The sequence below is a fragment of the Heterocephalus glaber genome, unplaced genomic scaffold (assembly GCF_053883595.1).
Source record: "Heterocephalus glaber isolate CG9 unplaced genomic scaffold, H.glaber_assembly_v1.0 deba00001600, whole genome shotgun sequence".
Classification (NCBI taxonomy): Eukaryota; Metazoa; Chordata; class Mammalia; order Rodentia; family Bathyergidae; genus Heterocephalus; species Heterocephalus glaber.
In genome coordinates, this window is record NW_028258372.1 from 39956981 (window position 1) to 39972813 (window position 15833).

At 39.1% G+C, this 15833-nt stretch overlaps 1 protein-coding gene across 3 annotated transcripts in view; it reads left to right on the forward strand.

Annotated features, from left to right (window-relative positions):
- Window positions 1–285: 285 nt before the first annotated feature.
- Window positions 286–15833, forward strand: part of Snrpe (small nuclear ribonucleoprotein polypeptide E) — a 123634-nt gene continuing 108086 nt past the window's right edge. For 2 of the 3 annotated variants that reach the window (XR_015444246.1, XR_015444245.1), the window contains exons 1-4: window positions 286–435; window positions 924–950; window positions 2576–2638; window positions 3605–3683. Coding sequence is in view for 1 of the 3 variants with exons in the window: in XM_004862172.3 (XP_004862229.1) it covers window positions 382–435; window positions 924–950; window positions 2576–2638; window positions 3605–3683; window positions 7051–7106 (279 nt within the window). In the remaining 2 variants the exon portion in view is untranslated. Of the gene's footprint in view, window positions 436–923; window positions 951–2575; window positions 2639–3604; window positions 3684–7050; window positions 7287–15833 lie in introns of those variants that run through there. The other variant, XM_004862172.3, reaches the window with a different exon arrangement.

Below are 15833 nucleotides of genomic sequence, written 5' to 3' on the forward strand. Positions count from 1 at the left end.
AACTTGTGATCCTCCTGTCTCGGTCTCCCAGACCGCAAGAAAAAAAAAGAAAAAGCTCTCGGAGAAGCGAGAGGTCTTCTGCTGCCGGCTTCATCACAAAACTCAAGCTCCTCGGCACCTCCTCTTTCTGCCTCCAGGTAGCGCCATAAGACAGGCCCATGTGCCAAAGTATAGTTGCCTCAAATTGGCCTCCCCGGGAGACTATCGAGCATAGAGACTAGGCTACGGAGCCTGTTTCGCTTTTGTGGGTAGAGAGGCACTTCTCAGGAGCCGCCCACGTCGCCTCTTGCCCGCCATACATTTCCGCTTCCGGTTCTTAATTCCGGAAGCTGCCGTTTGAGGTAGCGTGGTACTTGGTGTCGTCTTTGTGAGATTTTTGCCATGGCGTACCGGGGCCAGGGCCAGAAAGTGCAGAAGGTGATGGTGCAGCCCATCGTATCCTGCGCGACATGTCAGAACCGGAGATTTGGGGCCGGGAGGCTGGGGGCGACAATGCAGACCTGAAGGAGCGGAGTGTGGGCCTACGTCCCATGAGCCTCCGGGGCCGCCGCACCGGGGAGAAAGCGCGGGCAGTGGAAGGGTCTGTAATGGGAGGTGGGCTCGGGCGGACCCTGAGGGGGAGTGCAGGAGCGGCGGGGGGAGTGGAGGGAAGACAACTCGAAGTGGCTGCTGAGTGAGAATGGGAGTTAAAGAGGAGTACGTCGGCAACAAGGAGGTTCTAGGTCTAGGAGAGTTAGCATGCGGGAAGGGGAGCCCTTCGCAGTGTATGGGTTCCCCATTGAGTGCGGTTCTCAGCCTTCCTTATGTAGGCGCCCGACTTGGCCTTCAGAAAACAAAGATGAATGAGATGGGGTTGGGTCGACCCGCGGTTTTCAGGGAGGGGAGTCTGCTGTGTACTTTTTCCCTTAACCCCTGTGGCGAAGAATCTCATCTTCAGATACTTGCAAAATGTACGTAAGTCGTTTGTTAATTGCTTCGTAATCACTGCTTAAGCAAAAGTTGAATGTATTTGGCTATTTGTATCAACTTTACTGATCATAGTGTCCTCGAGTATAAAAATAGATGAAACCCCGGAGATTGGCAGGATAATTGAGGGAAAAGATTACAAGGAGAGGTCTTTTGTATTGAAGTGATGTATGTCTATGCCAACACCAAGCATGCAGATTGTGTCATCATTACTTTGAAAGATTAGAAACACTCCACAGTGTTTATTGGCAGATACAACAATGGCATTTGGATTCCATCGCCCCTGCCCTCCCGCACTGGGAATCAAACTCAGGGCCTTGAGCTTGCCAGGCAAGCGTGTCGCTGCTGAGCTACATCCCTGGCCCACAACAGTGGCATTTGGGCACTGGTACTTTTGATTGATTTGGTGGTGCTGGGATCGAATCCAGGAGCTCATTCATGAAAGGCCAGCTCTACCATTGAGTTCCATCCCCAGCCCTGGTATTGGTACTTTTGTTGGTAGTGATTATAGCTAGTCCATTGGAAACTTTCCTGCTTCTATACTCTTGAAAGGAAAAAAACCCCGTCACCTTAAACCAGGTCATAATGTGCTGTTGAGTATTTGTCGGAAGATTTAAATGAAGGAAAGACACTTGAACAGCTACTAAACAAGGCAGGGGAAAGGAGTAGATTTAGAGGAGTTAGTGGCAGGTACTGTTCTTAGGGAGATTTTTAGCAATCTAAATTTTAGAGTATAACAACATAATTGAAAAATTTATTTTAAGCTATTGTAATTTTTTCTTTTTTGGGGGGGACAGGGTCTTGGTATATAGTTCAGGGTGGCTTTGAACTCATCGTGTAGCCTAGGTTGACCTCGAACTTACCAGCAGTCCTCCTGCCTCAGCCTCCCAAGTGCTAGGATTACAGGGGTGCATCACCATGCCCTTCAAGCCATTGTAATTTTAATCCTCAGAATTGAAGATTCCCTGCCCTCATTGTTAGGTGTGGGACATAGAAAACAGAACCTAGAAATTGTTCTCTTTTGGACCTGTATTTTGCTGTGGCAGATAAGAAAGAAGGAATTACTGTTTATGCTATACTGTCACCAATTTTTACTCTTAAGTGTATTGAGACTGGAAGCAGTAAGAAATTAAAGCTGAATGGACCGGGGATTTAGCTCAGTGGTTCTGCCACCTGTTTTGCAAGTGCAAGGTCCCAAGTTCAATCCCTGATACCAAAAAAAAAAAAAGAAAGCTGAAGCATGGTTACACATGCCTGTAATCCCAGTACTCTGGGAGGCTGAGGCAGGAGGATTGAACCCAGCCTATGCAATTTAGCCAGAGCCTGCCTCAAAATATAAAAAGAGACAGAAAGGGAGAGAAATACAATTACTTCTCAAGGTCACAGGAAAATTAATAGCTTGGACAGCCTCAGTATAGCATTTATTAAAAGAAAATGTTTCTTAGCAGTTACCAGTCTTGGTTACCAAGTCTTAGATGTAGGATCTATAGTTAAAATTCTTAGCTTATAGTCATTAGAATGTTTAACATTTCATTTCTCTATTGTTTGATCAAAGTGATTAGGGCTTCTTTACTTTTTTAACCATTATCTATTTTTATGATTGTTTCAGAGATCCAGGATTCAGGTGTGGCTCTATGAGCAAGTGAATATGCGGATAGAGGGCTGTATTATTGTGAGTATCCAGGCTGTTTTTCACAGAGTGGTTTGTTAATAGACAGACTTTACAGAAAATGGCCACCTAGAGCAGTATACAAAAAGTTAAAGACCCCCCCAAGGAAAACTTCTCAGGACATAGTATTTAGTCTTTTTTCCTATTCTAGGTGTTAAGGGTTGGATAATGCAAAAAAGAGGAAAGTTAAACTTATAAAAATAATTTAAACAATGATTCTAGTATTGGAGGGAGGGGACAAAGGAGAGAGGGGTGAGGATTAACGCAGTACCAATTCTGTGTTAGTGATACCTGAATAGAATTGGTGGGGTTAGTTAAGATTTCCAGGACAGGGCCAGGGATTTAGCTTAGTGGTTCTGCTGCCTGCCTCGAAAGAGCAAGGTCCAGAGTTCGATCCCCGGTACCAAAAAAAAGATTTCCAGGATGGCAAGATGTCCTAAGCAGTGGTTTGGTTTGTTTTTGGTGGTGATGGGTATCAAATCCAGGGCCTCACACATGCTAAGCATATGCCCTACAATTGAGCTACATTCCCAACCCCAGTAATGTTTTAAAGAAAAAATACATGGGAAGTGTTGTGTTGGGACACTTTGGTATTCTGTGTAGAGATCAGTGATTCTATTAATCTCCCTTTCCTTAATTACTGGTTGGCAGACAGACATAGTAGTTTGTGGAGAACATGGGGAGAGCAGTGGCAATAGAAGATAATTCATATACATACATAAAATACTGTTTATTGGGTATGTTATAAAAGATAGAGAGGATGGCTTGCTGGCATATCTAATGAATACTTAGTCCAAAAGGTTGAAGTAATTTGGACTACATTCTGACTTTCTTGGTTATTTTTTTTTATTTAAAAAAGCTTCAGGTATTTCAGCTGGAAGGTCATCAGAGGGATGGGTACATAGTCTTTTAGAATGGTCTAGATGGGATTTTACTTGAAAGTAACTGTCAGTTGACTTACTTTTCTAGGGCTTTGATGAGTACATGAATCTTGTATTAGATGATGCAGAAGAAATTCATTCTAAAACAAAGTCAAGAAAACAACTGGGTAAGAAATACAGTTATTTTACAGAATTCTAGAAGTGTTTGTTTTACTCACAGTATGAAATGAATTGCAACTCAATTTATGTTTGAATTTAGTTTGCGTTTGAGAAGTTATTTTTGGAGGAAGCAATACACTTTTTAAGTTATTCTCTGCCACTTACTCCTTACCCCACTCTATTTCTGCTTCTGTCTCTTCAGTTTTCACCAAGGTCATCAAAGATTAATGGTGTTAAATATAATGGTCAGTGTTAGTGTTCATTTTATTTAACTCTAAACAGAATTTGACATTGTTGGCCACTCCTTTAAAACACTTTTATTTCCTTGGCTCTGTGGCATATAGTACTGTGCTGCCTCGGTTCTACGATTCTAGTTGCAAACTGAAATGTACGAGGACCAAATCAAATTCTATGGTTAGGTTTAATGTTGACCTTATGAGGAAATTTGGTTCGGTTCTCATCCAATTCACTTTGCAACCAGAATTGTGGAAAGAATTGTTAGTGAACCAAGGTACCACTGTACTCAGGTTTTCATTTCTCATCTCTCCTATTCTCTTTCAGACTTCTGTATATTCGTTTTTTGAGGCCCAGTCATTAAATGTTATACGTCTATTTTTTTTTTTTTTGGTACTGGGGATCGAACTTGGGTCCTTGTGCTTGCACACCAGGCGGCGAAACCACTGAGCTAAATCCCTGGCCCTTAATGAATTTCTTTTTTGCTTTTCTTTTTCGTGTGTGTGTGTGTGTGTGTGTGTGTCTGTGCACATGTATAATACTGGGGTAAACCCAGGGCCTTCACTGAGCTACTTTCCCTAGCTCTTTTTTTTTTTTTGGTACCAGGGATTTAAATGTTAGAGTTGCTTGAGGCTTGGTTCTGTGCATGCTTGTCACTCAGGATTTTCTTAGGTACTCAAGAGAACAGCTTTGGTTACCATCTATATTTTGACACCCAAATTTATGGTTTTAGCTCAGACTCCTGAGCCTATTCTTCAGCACCCCTGCATGAGGGTCTTAAAGGCTCCCCAAAGTCAGCATATCAGAAATCAAACTCGAGTTAACCATGCACACACTGTTTGCAGCTATCTGGTGTTCTCTGCAATTGAGTGGCTCCAGTTTGCTTTCAGCTAATGCTAATTAATTGACGTTTCTGCAACTACCTCAGCCCCCTCTAGGTTGTTCTCCAAAGTTTAATCATCTTAAAATGCCTATCTGACCTAGTCATCCCTTTCTTGAAATGCTTTGTTGACTTTTTTGTTGCTCTTATGATAAAACTCTTTCATGCATTCTACAAAGTCCTTTGCAATCTGGCCTTATTCCCCCCCCACTCATTTTGTATCACACTCTGACTCATTTTCTGAGCTTTAGCCACTCTTGTCCTGTTTTAGTTCTTTGAATCTGCAGTTTTCACTCCATCAGTTCATGTATATACTGCTCCCTGTGTCTTTAGAACTCAGATCACAGCTGGCTGTGGTGCCACATACCTGTAATCTTAGCTACTTGGTTGGTGAGGAAACCATGCCTGGGAGGGGTGAATAATTTGTCCATTTCCTATCATAGCTAGATGATCTCTGATTGCAGAGTCTGTTCTCTTTTTTTTTTGATAAGATACAGCTTCAATTTCATTTAATTGTGTAAATGGACTGTTTTATAAGCAGAATTATTTCTTTTAGCCCATTATTTTGGATTTAATCCTGTGTGAAATAAAGTGCACTTGAAGCTGATAAAAAAAACCAAATCCTAGCTACTTGGAAGACAGGAAGAAGAAATGTGAGTTTGAGGCCAGGGCTTATTTTGGTATTGCTTAGGGTGGGAGAAAACGGCATAATATGATCTAAGACTTGGTTGTGAAACATCCACAAGTGTAATTATTTTATTAATGCCTTTCCCATTAGACCAGATATTCCATGAGTCCATTAGTCATGTTTTTTTTTTTTCAGTTGGGATTGAATGAACCCAGGGCTTTCACAATGAGCTGTATCCCCAGCCATTTTTGTTTTTTATTTTGAGACAGGTTCTCACTAAGTCACTAAACTGCCCAGGCTGGACTGGGATTTTCAGTCCTGCCTCAGCCTCCCAGAATGCTGGGATTATAGGTGTACACCACCACACCAAGCGTGAATCATGTCTCTTTTTGATCCCTAATCTTAGTAATTAACTTGGTATCTGGTATGTAGTAGAAATTCAACATTTGAAACACACACACACACACACACACACACGCATACACACATGCATCTTGGGGATTGAACCCAGGGGCCCATGCATGCTAGGTGGGTGCTGTATTCTCCAGCCCTTTCTTTTTAATTTTGAGATCAGGTCTTTCTGAGTTGCCCAGATTGGCCTCAAACTTTTGATACTCCTGCCTCTACCTCCCAAGTAGCAGGAATTGCATGTATTGCTACCCCTGGCTGAAAATTTAACCTAGTTAACAAGACGGCTGTAAAACTCATGATTTCATCAAGAGACATTGAATCATTTCTCCTAAGATCCCATTAACTTGATTTTTGTTTAGACAGTTTGTTTTGTCTTTATTTGTTAAAGACTTAGTACATAGCTTACTAGTACTTTTATCAAAGTTAGGTTTTAGGTGACTTCTTTTTCATAGACCCTGAGGAGTTTCTTGAACCTATTATGTGGAAAATAGATTTTGAGAAGTGATATAATGTATTCCTGCTTAAGCTAAAGTATTTGACAGCTGATGAATCCCAGAGTATTCATCTTGTATAACAGACTAATAATACCTATAGAAGTCTGGGAAATGAAAATAGTTTATTTTCACAGTAGATTAGCAACTCTTTATCAGTCAACACTAGTGTTTGGAAGATAGTTATAGATATTTGTCACAAAGAAAAGTATTCTCAAATAAGTTTAGGAAATGTTGGATAAATCTTAAACAGGTTTGTTTACTGCAAGATGGAGTCTTTAGGGCCAGGCATTTAGCTCAGTGTCACTGTCCCTGCCTCACAAGCATAAGGTCCTCAGTTTGATGCCTGGTACGGGCAGTTGAGGGGGATGGAGTCTTTTAATACATTGACCATGCTAAGAATAGGTTTATAACATGCAGCATTTTCCAAACTTGACATATAACTCATTTCCAGATTTTCATGGTCAGCTTTAAAAAACGCTGTGATAGGCATAATCATTTGACTTAATCTATAGAAACTACTTTTCAAACAGTAGCACCTACTTGCATTAGGTTATTGAAAAGGTGCATATGTACTAATGGAGCTGGAAAACCTTTCAGTATATGGCACTTGAAAATGTTCACGTAACTTCACAAAAGAAAGCATTTTGAAAATATTGGTGAGTTGAGAACAAAATTCTGAGGTGTATACATCTGAGTGTGAGTATTGATACCTTTTTTTGTTGTTGTAGGTCGGATCATGCTAAAAGGAGATAATATTACTCTGTTACAAAGTGTCTCCAACTAAAAATGATTGAAGAATTAAGACAGCAGTGAAGTGAGGTGGCAATTATGATAACGTGAAAAAATGCAGCTGTTTAAGTGGTTTGCCCTGGGAGTATTTGTGAAACATTTTTTCATATTGTTTTGATTACCCTTATGTTATTACTGCACTGGCAATAAATGTTGGATTGTTTTTATTAAAAAATGACTTTCTTTCTGTTCAGTGGTAAACACCTGTTAGTGGCACTATTAGTATCAGTATTTTAAAGTTGAATGCTTTGGGCTTTTGCTTTTCTTGGAGGATGGACTTACATATCCTTGAGGCAGAGAGTAGGAAGCTATTTTTTTTGTTGGTACTGGGGATCGAACTCGGGGCCTTGTGCTTGCGACGCAGGCGGTGGAACCACTGAGCTAAATCCCCGGCCCCAAGAGTAGGAACTTTTGACAGGTAAGCTACCAATGTTGGGTGGCAGAAAAAGGGGGAGGCTTCACAAAAATAAGGCTATTATACTAATATATGTCTTCATTAATTCTAACTCTTGAAACTGGGTTTATAACTTAGTGGTACAGCATTTGTCTAACATGCATGAGGCCCTAGCTAGGTTCAGTCCCAGCATAGAAAAAAAATTAATTCTGAATGCTGGAATACCATGAGTTTCTAACTAAAATAGATTGAGAACACTTTAATAGCTCCATTATTTGCTTGGCACTCTTACTGAGACACTATGAGATCTTTGATTGTTTTATTACTAAGCTCAGAGTGATGAGTATTTGGGTATAGACAATAAAGTGCCTTTAAAGTGTATTAAAGGTAAGCTTTAAGGGCGGGGATTTAGCTCAGTGGTTCCGCCGCCTGCCTCGCAAGTGCAAGGTCCTGAGTTTGATCCCTGGTACCGAAAAAAGGTAAGCTTTATTAAGACATAATAGGAAGGAAAATTTGTGAGATTAGAATGGTAATCTGAAAAAGACCACAGGCAGAGTTGGGAAATTGTTAGAATGCTAGCATATTGGAGAAACATCTGTTTCTTATTCTGTTTATCTATTTTCCCCAATGCTGAGGATCAAACTCGGCCTCACTCACGCTAGACAAGTGCTCTACCACTGAACTACACACACAGCCCAAATAGTTTGTGTGTGTTTGTCTTGTGTGTGTGTTTGCTGGTGATTAAACTCAGGGAGTGCCGAGCTACATCCTTATCCTTTAAAAAAAATGTTTATTTTTTTATTTGAAGGAAGGTCTCACTAACTTGACAAGTCTGGGGTTGAACTTGGGATCCTTCTGTCTCAGCCTCCTGAGTAGCTGAAATTACTTGTGTTTACTGCCAGTGCTGCTCAGTCTCATATCTAAGGATTTGGATTCCTCCTCTCGTGATTGTATATTACCTGATTCTTAGGCAAACATCCCCTCCCCCAGTAGCTCAGGGTGGAAGAACTCTTAAGTGGTTTTTGAGCATCTGCTGTTACCTAGGCACAAAATTGTGTAAAATACAGTGAAACATGGGTAATCAGATTTAATGTCATGTCCTAAGTGCTATTTGAATTGGATCTTAAAAGATGAATATGGCCTATTCTTTTTTTAAATTTAATTTTTAATTGTTTTTGTGGTGTTAGGATGGAATCCAGGACTTTGCATCTTATTAGACAAGTGTTCTACTACTGAACTACAACTTAGCCTCAAGTCCTGTCTTAAATTCTGCTAAAGGCAGTGTTAGGGATGGGTGAGGGGGGACCAAGAAGTCTAGCTCCTCCTTTTTCCATGCCTACAGGGGAGATACAGATTTTTCATTAAACTCAATGAAGAAAATCCTTTCTGTGATGGAGGAGATTTGTAGATGAATGTAGAAGTGAATTCAGCTTAGAATTTTGCATTCTGGCTATGGTTTCCACTTTTGAGTTCATGCTGTTTGGTTATATTATGAATACAAGGCTGCTTTAGCTCTTTTATCATTTTTGAGTTTGAAATTCATTAAACCAACTACAGGATGCAAAGAAAACACTGGGCAGTAGAGGGAGTTGCCGCCCTGAGAATGCTTCAGCCCTGCTGGTGAAAAGATTGAAGCTTTCTCAGAGCAGGGCAAAGACTTCCCTGCAGCTTTCTTGGCACCAGAATAGATGGGAAGAAGGATAAAAGCTGGAGCAGTATAATCCCTAAGAAAACCTGCTGGCTGCTTTTCCATTTTCCTGGTGGCCTTTCTGACCTGGCTGCTCGGTGTAAGCAGAGCTATGCCTGCTGTGGCTTATTCTGAATGGATCAAGACATGGAAGGTTCTATTTTTGACAGAGCAGATGATAGTGAGAAATAAGAAACAGTCAGCTCTTACAATTGAGCTCTGTATTTAGAAATCTCTGCTTGCTTTCCTGTTCTACTGGAGCCTGTGGTGTTTGCTTTTTAAATTGTACTTTTCCACAATCTGTAGATCCTTTCTTCCAACCAGAATTTTTATTGTAGGGGGCGTTGCTCTCTGCTTCATTAAGGTTACTAAAACATGCTACTGGGAAGCTGTTCTTATTGGCAGCCCTTAGTATGTGAACAATTACTTTTCTAGAATGGCTCCTGGTATCCCAGGGGGTCTTGCTAACCACCCACTGATTCTCTTGTAACATTCTTGAAGAGAATGGTGGGCGGAGTAGAGAATGAGGATCTGAAAGAAAAGTAAGTCCTGTAATGGGCCTGATGTTCTAATAGTAGCAAGTTAGGAGAAGGAAAAGTTTTAAAATGTTAGAAATTTGTGCTTTTGGGCACCAGCTTGCCACACTTTTCAGCAGTTCTAGGATTAGCGGGAGGATCTCTTGTCTAATTTGGGTTAAGGTATTATGGGCCATGAAGTGTCAGGGGCAGTTCATGAAGCAAGCCTAAGAGCCTCTCTTGTTACCTGGCTGGCACAGGAACATTCCTCAACTAATATTTCATCTGCAGCCATAACTAGCTATGTTTTGAATAAATGCTTGGTAAAACTTTTTAAGGCAGCATGACAACCTAAGTTTTAGTACCTACAGTTTTAATTTTAACCTACAAATTACAGTGGAATTTTTAAAAATTAAATTTCAAAATACTAGCCTAGTATATGTTAATGACCAAAATGTAGACAGTATAGGACATAAAGTAGAAAACAAAGTCCCTCCTTTTCCACTCATGATTTCCATAGACAACAGTTCTTGAGAGTTAGATGCTTATGCTTCTAAACTACATAAAATAGGTATAGCTTGGTTTTGTTTCTCTTGGTACTGTATTTCTTTTTAAAGAATTATTTTTAGTTTTAATTGTAAAATACCCATAGTATAGTATTTACAATTAGCCATTTTTTTGTTTGTTTGTTTGTTTTGGTACCGAGGATCAAACTCAGGTCCTTGTGGTTGCAAGGCACAGGATGGAAACACAGAGCAAAATCTCTGACCACAATTAGCCATTTTTAAGTGTGCAGTTCTTTTTCCTCTTACAGGACTGAAGTTCCATACTTTTAAAAAACTCTACACTTCATTCCACTTTTTGTCTCACTGATTTTACTACTCTTTTTTTTTTTTTTCTTTTTTTTGACTGTGGGGTTAATTGAACCCAGGGCCTCGTGCATGCTGGGCAAGTGCCCTCTACCACTGAGCTGTACCAACCTCCTTTACAGGGATTTGAATCCAAGACCTTCCCACTGAGCTACATCCCCAGCCTTTTATTTTTTATTTTGAGACAGGGTCTTGCTAAATTAAATTGCCCAGGTTGGCCTCAAATTTGCTGACTCACTTAGCCTGTCAGAATCCTGAGATTACAGGCATTCACTACCATGCCCAGCTTCCTTTCTTTTTAAGGCAGCACAGTATTCCTCTGGATTGCTTCTGCCTTTTGGCTTTGGGGAGTAAAGCTGCTCTGAACGTGTGTATAAATGCTTCTGTGATCCTTTTGATTTTTTTGACTATCTGCTGAAAAGTAGGATTATTGAATCATTTTCAGTTTTTGTGGAACCATCATACTAGTTTTTAGAGCAACTACATCATTCGCATTTTCACCAGTAGTGCATTAAATGTTCCAATTTTTCCACATCCTTGTAAATACTTTTCTGGATATCTGATAGCATCCTCCTAAGGGGTATTAGGTGGTTTTGATTTCAGTGCATTTCCTTTGTCATTAGTGAGGTTGACCATCTTTTCATGTGCTTCTTGGTTATTTGTGTATTGTTGAAGTGTCTATTCAAACACTTTGCCCATTTTTAAACAAGTTTTTCTTGGTGAATGTAGTTCTTTATATATTCTGGATATTAACCCCCTATTAGATGTATGATTTGCAGATATTTTTTACATTTTGTAGGTGGCTTTTGCACTTTATTTGATGTGTAGAAGTTTTAAATTTTGATACCCATTTTATCTATTTTTATTTTTGTTGCCTAGTTTTGATGAAATGGGTTCTTTATCTTCTTTGTTTCTCAAATTAGTAATTTAAAGTTGTACATGTTTACATAGTACAAAGTAATGTTATAAATTATGAATATAATATGAATTAAGTCAAGGCCATTAACATATTTCTGATCTCAGTTATTTTTATGGTGAAAATACTTGAAATGTACTCCTTTTTTTTTTGGTACTGGGGATCGAACCCTGGTCCTTGTGCTTGCACAGCAGGCGGTGAAACCACTGAGCTAAATCCCCGGCCAGTTTATTGCTTTTTAAACTTGAGGCTGGGCTACTTAGGCCTCACTAGGCACACTTAAATCATATGAAACTTAATTTTATTTGCAGTATTGGAGATCATACCCAGAGCCTTGCACATGCTAGGCAAGCACATCACCAATGAGCTGTATCCTCAGCCTGTGGAATTTATTCTTACTGAATTTGAAATGTACAGTACACTCTTATTAACTGTATTCATAATGCTACATTATAGATCTAAAAATACCCCATGTTTCCTGAGATTATGTAGCCTTTGGCCATCATCTCTCCGTTCTTCCCACCCCCAGCCACTAACCATCACCCTGCCATGTGCCCAAGTTTGATTGTGCAAGGTGAAATATGTATAATATTTGTTTTTCTGTGCCTGATTTATATCGCTTAGTATAGTGTTTTCCAATTCTGTTTTTGTTGAAAACAATGCATGTTTTCTTTTGAAAGACTAAAATAAGATCCTATTGCATATATATATACCATATTTTCTTTATCTATTACCATAACATGGCTGTTGAGAGTAGCGCTACAGTGAAAATGAAAATGCAGACATTTCTTCTGACAAACTGGTTTCAGATCTTTTAGGTAAGTACTCAGAAATGGGATTACTGGATCATGTGGTAATTCTATTTTTAGGTTTTTGAGGAGTCTCCATACAGTTTTGCATAATTGCTGCATTAATTTACATTCCTACCGGTGACATACAAGGGTTCCCTGTCCCTACATGCTTCTCAGCACTTGTTATCTTTTGTGTTTTTGATAAAGCCATTCTGACAGGTATGAGATGATATCTCATTGTGGTTTTAATTTTCCTACTGATTAGCAATGTCTAGCATTTAAAAAATAAATACATATTACTGGCCATTTGTATGTCTTCTTTTCAGAAATGTCCTTGCCTTTTTTTTCCCCCCATGTTCTTTTTGAGATGTGGTCTCACTGTGTAGTCTAGGTTGGCTTCAGACTTACTGGCTAGCCCAGGCTAGGTTCAAACTTGGGATCCTTTTGCCTCAGTCATCTGAGTGCTAGAATTATAGGCGTTTGCCACCATTTCCAGCTCTTTGCCCACTTTTTAAATTGAGTTTTAAATTTTCTCATTATTAAGTTGTCTCAATTCCTTGTGTATTTTGGATTTTTAACCCCTTATCAGATGTATGACTTAAAATATTTTCTCCTGATCTGAAGGTTGTCTCTGCACCCCATTTGTTCCTTTGCTGTGCAGAAGGTTTTTAGTTTGCTATAATCCCATTTGTCTATTTTTGCTTTTGTGCCTGTAGTTAAAGCCAACCACACCAGTGTTATGTAGTTTTTCCCCTATGTTCCCCCCACCCCCACCCCCGTACTGGGGGGTCTAACTACAGACCTTGCACTTGCGAGGCAGGCAGCACCACTGAGCTAAATCCCTGGCCCATCCCCTATGTTCTTTTCTAGTTTTAGGGTTTCTGGCTTTATGTTTGTCTTTGATCCATTTTGAGTATGTGGTGTGAGGTAAACGTCTATTTTCATGTGAGTATTGTTTTCTCAATCCCATTTATTGAAGAGACTATTCATATCCAATTGTATATCCTTATCCCCTCAAAAATGGATGGGTTCATTTGTGAGCTGTTTCGTTCCAGTGGTCAATCTTTTTTATCTTTCTTTCTTTCTTCCTTTCTTCCTTTCTTCCTTTTTTTTTTTGCTGCCAGTACCATGCTGTGTTAATTACTAGAGTTTTGTAGGGTAGTATGAAATCAGGTCGTGAACAAAGCCTCTAGCATTATTCTTTTTGCTCACGATTGCTTGGCCATTTGAGGGGTTTTGTGGTTCTATATGAATGTTAAGATTGTTTTCCCTATTTCTATGAAAAATGGCATTAGAGTTTTGATAGAAATTATATTGAATCTGTAGATTGTTTTGCATGGTGTGGACATTTTAACTATTAATTTTTCTAATCTATGAAACACAAGATATCTTTTTCATTTGTGTTTTCAGTTTAACCTTGTTAAATTTATTCCTAAAATAGTTTTGTAGTTATTTTTAATGGGATTATCTATTGATTTCTTTCAGATAGTTTGCTGTGTTTAGAAATGCTGTTGATATTTGTGTGTTGATTTTTGTATCTTGTAGCTTTACTGTACTCATTTATTCATTCTAATAGTTTTTGGGTTTAACTTTTAAGAGTTGCTTTGTAAATCATCTTGTCAGCAAACAGGACAGTTTTACTTCTTCCTTTTCTGTTTGGGTGTCTTTTTTTTCTCTTGGCCTCATTGCTCTAGCAATGTGATGTTGAACAGAATTGGAGGGAGTGAGCATATTTATCTTGTTCCTAGTCTTAGAGGAAAGGCTTTTCATCTTTCACCATTGATTTCACGTAGTGAAACAAAAGCATTTATTGTGTTGAAGTACATTCCTTCTGTACTTAGTTTGGTGAGAGTTTTATCATGAAAAGATGTTTAATTGTTAGGTATTTTTTCTGCATCTAATGAGATGATCATTTGGTTCTTGTCCTACATTCTGTTAATGTAATATTACCACATTTATTGCTTTACGTGTGTTGAAGCATCCTTAGGTCCCAGAGATAAATCCTACTTGATCATAATAGATGATCCTTTCAGTGTGTTGAATTTGGTTGCTAGTGATTTGTTGAGAATTTTGCATCTATGATCCTCAAGGACATTTGCCTGTATTTTTTCCTCCTTAAAATGTTCTTGTCTGGGTTTTGTGTCACAGTAATGCTAGCCCCATAAAAAGAGATTAGAAGTATTCCTCCTTTTCGATTTTTTTTGGAAGAGTTTGAGAATAATTGATACTCTTTAAATGTTTTATTTATTTATTTATCTTTGGTACTGGAGATCGAACTCAGGTCCTTGCGCTTGTGCAAATATTTTATTTTTCAGTAGCCGAAGTTGTGAGGTCCTGAGCTTTTGCTTTGTAGAAGGTTTTTTTGTTTGGCTTTGCCTTTTTTTTTTTTTTTGTACCAGGGATTGAACTCAGGACCTTGTGGTTTTGCCTTTTTGATTGTGTTGCTTCTGAGACCCAAGGCCTCACACATGCTAAACAGGCTGTACTACTGAGCTATTCTCCCAGCCCGTCTTTGACTTTTGGTAGTTTGATTATAATGTATCATGGTGAACTTCTCTTTTGGGTTGAATTTGATTGGAGGATTCAGTGCTTCTTAGACCTGAATGTTGGCATATATCCCCAAGTTAGGAGAGTTTTCAGCCATTACTTATTATTGGTATTTTTTTCTTGGGACCTGGGATTGAACTTGGGTCTTTGCGCTTGTGAGGCAGGTGGCGGAACCACTGAGCTAAATCCCTTGCCCCAGCCATTACTTAATTTGAATGTTGATTCTGGTCCTTTTTCTTTTTCTTGTATTCACCACCTGTTACTCAAACATTTAGTTTTTTGGTGTTATCCCACAATCCTTGCAGGGTTTTTTCTGTCTTTTTTATTCTTATGTTTTTCCTCCTCTGCTGGATAATTTCAGATGTTCTGTCTTCCAGCTCACTGATTCTTCTCCTGATTGAATCTGCTGTTGAAGCTTTCTGTTGAGTTTTTCAGTTCATTAAATTGTGTTCTTCATCTTTAGAATTTGTTTAGTTCTTTTTTTGGTACCACGGATCGAACCTCGGGTCCTTGCGCTTGCGCAGCAGGCGGTGAAACCACTGAGCTAAATCCCCAGCCCTAGAATTTGTTTAGTTCTTTTTTAATGTTTTTATTTCTTTCTTTTTTTTGGTACTGGGGATTGAACTCGGGTCCTTGCGCTTGCGCAGCAGGTGGCGAAACCACTGAGCTAAATCCCCGGCTCCTAATGTTTTTATTTCTTTTTCAAACTTCTCACTGTGTTCATGTGTTGTTTTCCAGATTTCATTTGATTTTATGTCTGTATGTTCTTGTGTACTTCACTGGACTTTAAAAGACTTATTCTGAATTTTCTGTCAATCATTTCATGGATCTTTATTTCTCTAGGATATATTGTTAGAGCTTTATTTCTTATGGAGGTGTCATGATTCAATGATTTTTTTTTTTTTTTGTAATTTTTGTCCTTATATTGTTGTTTGCACATTGAAGAAAGTAGCCTTCCCTCTCTTGGCAGGAATAGACCTTTACTATTTAGCCTACGAGTTCT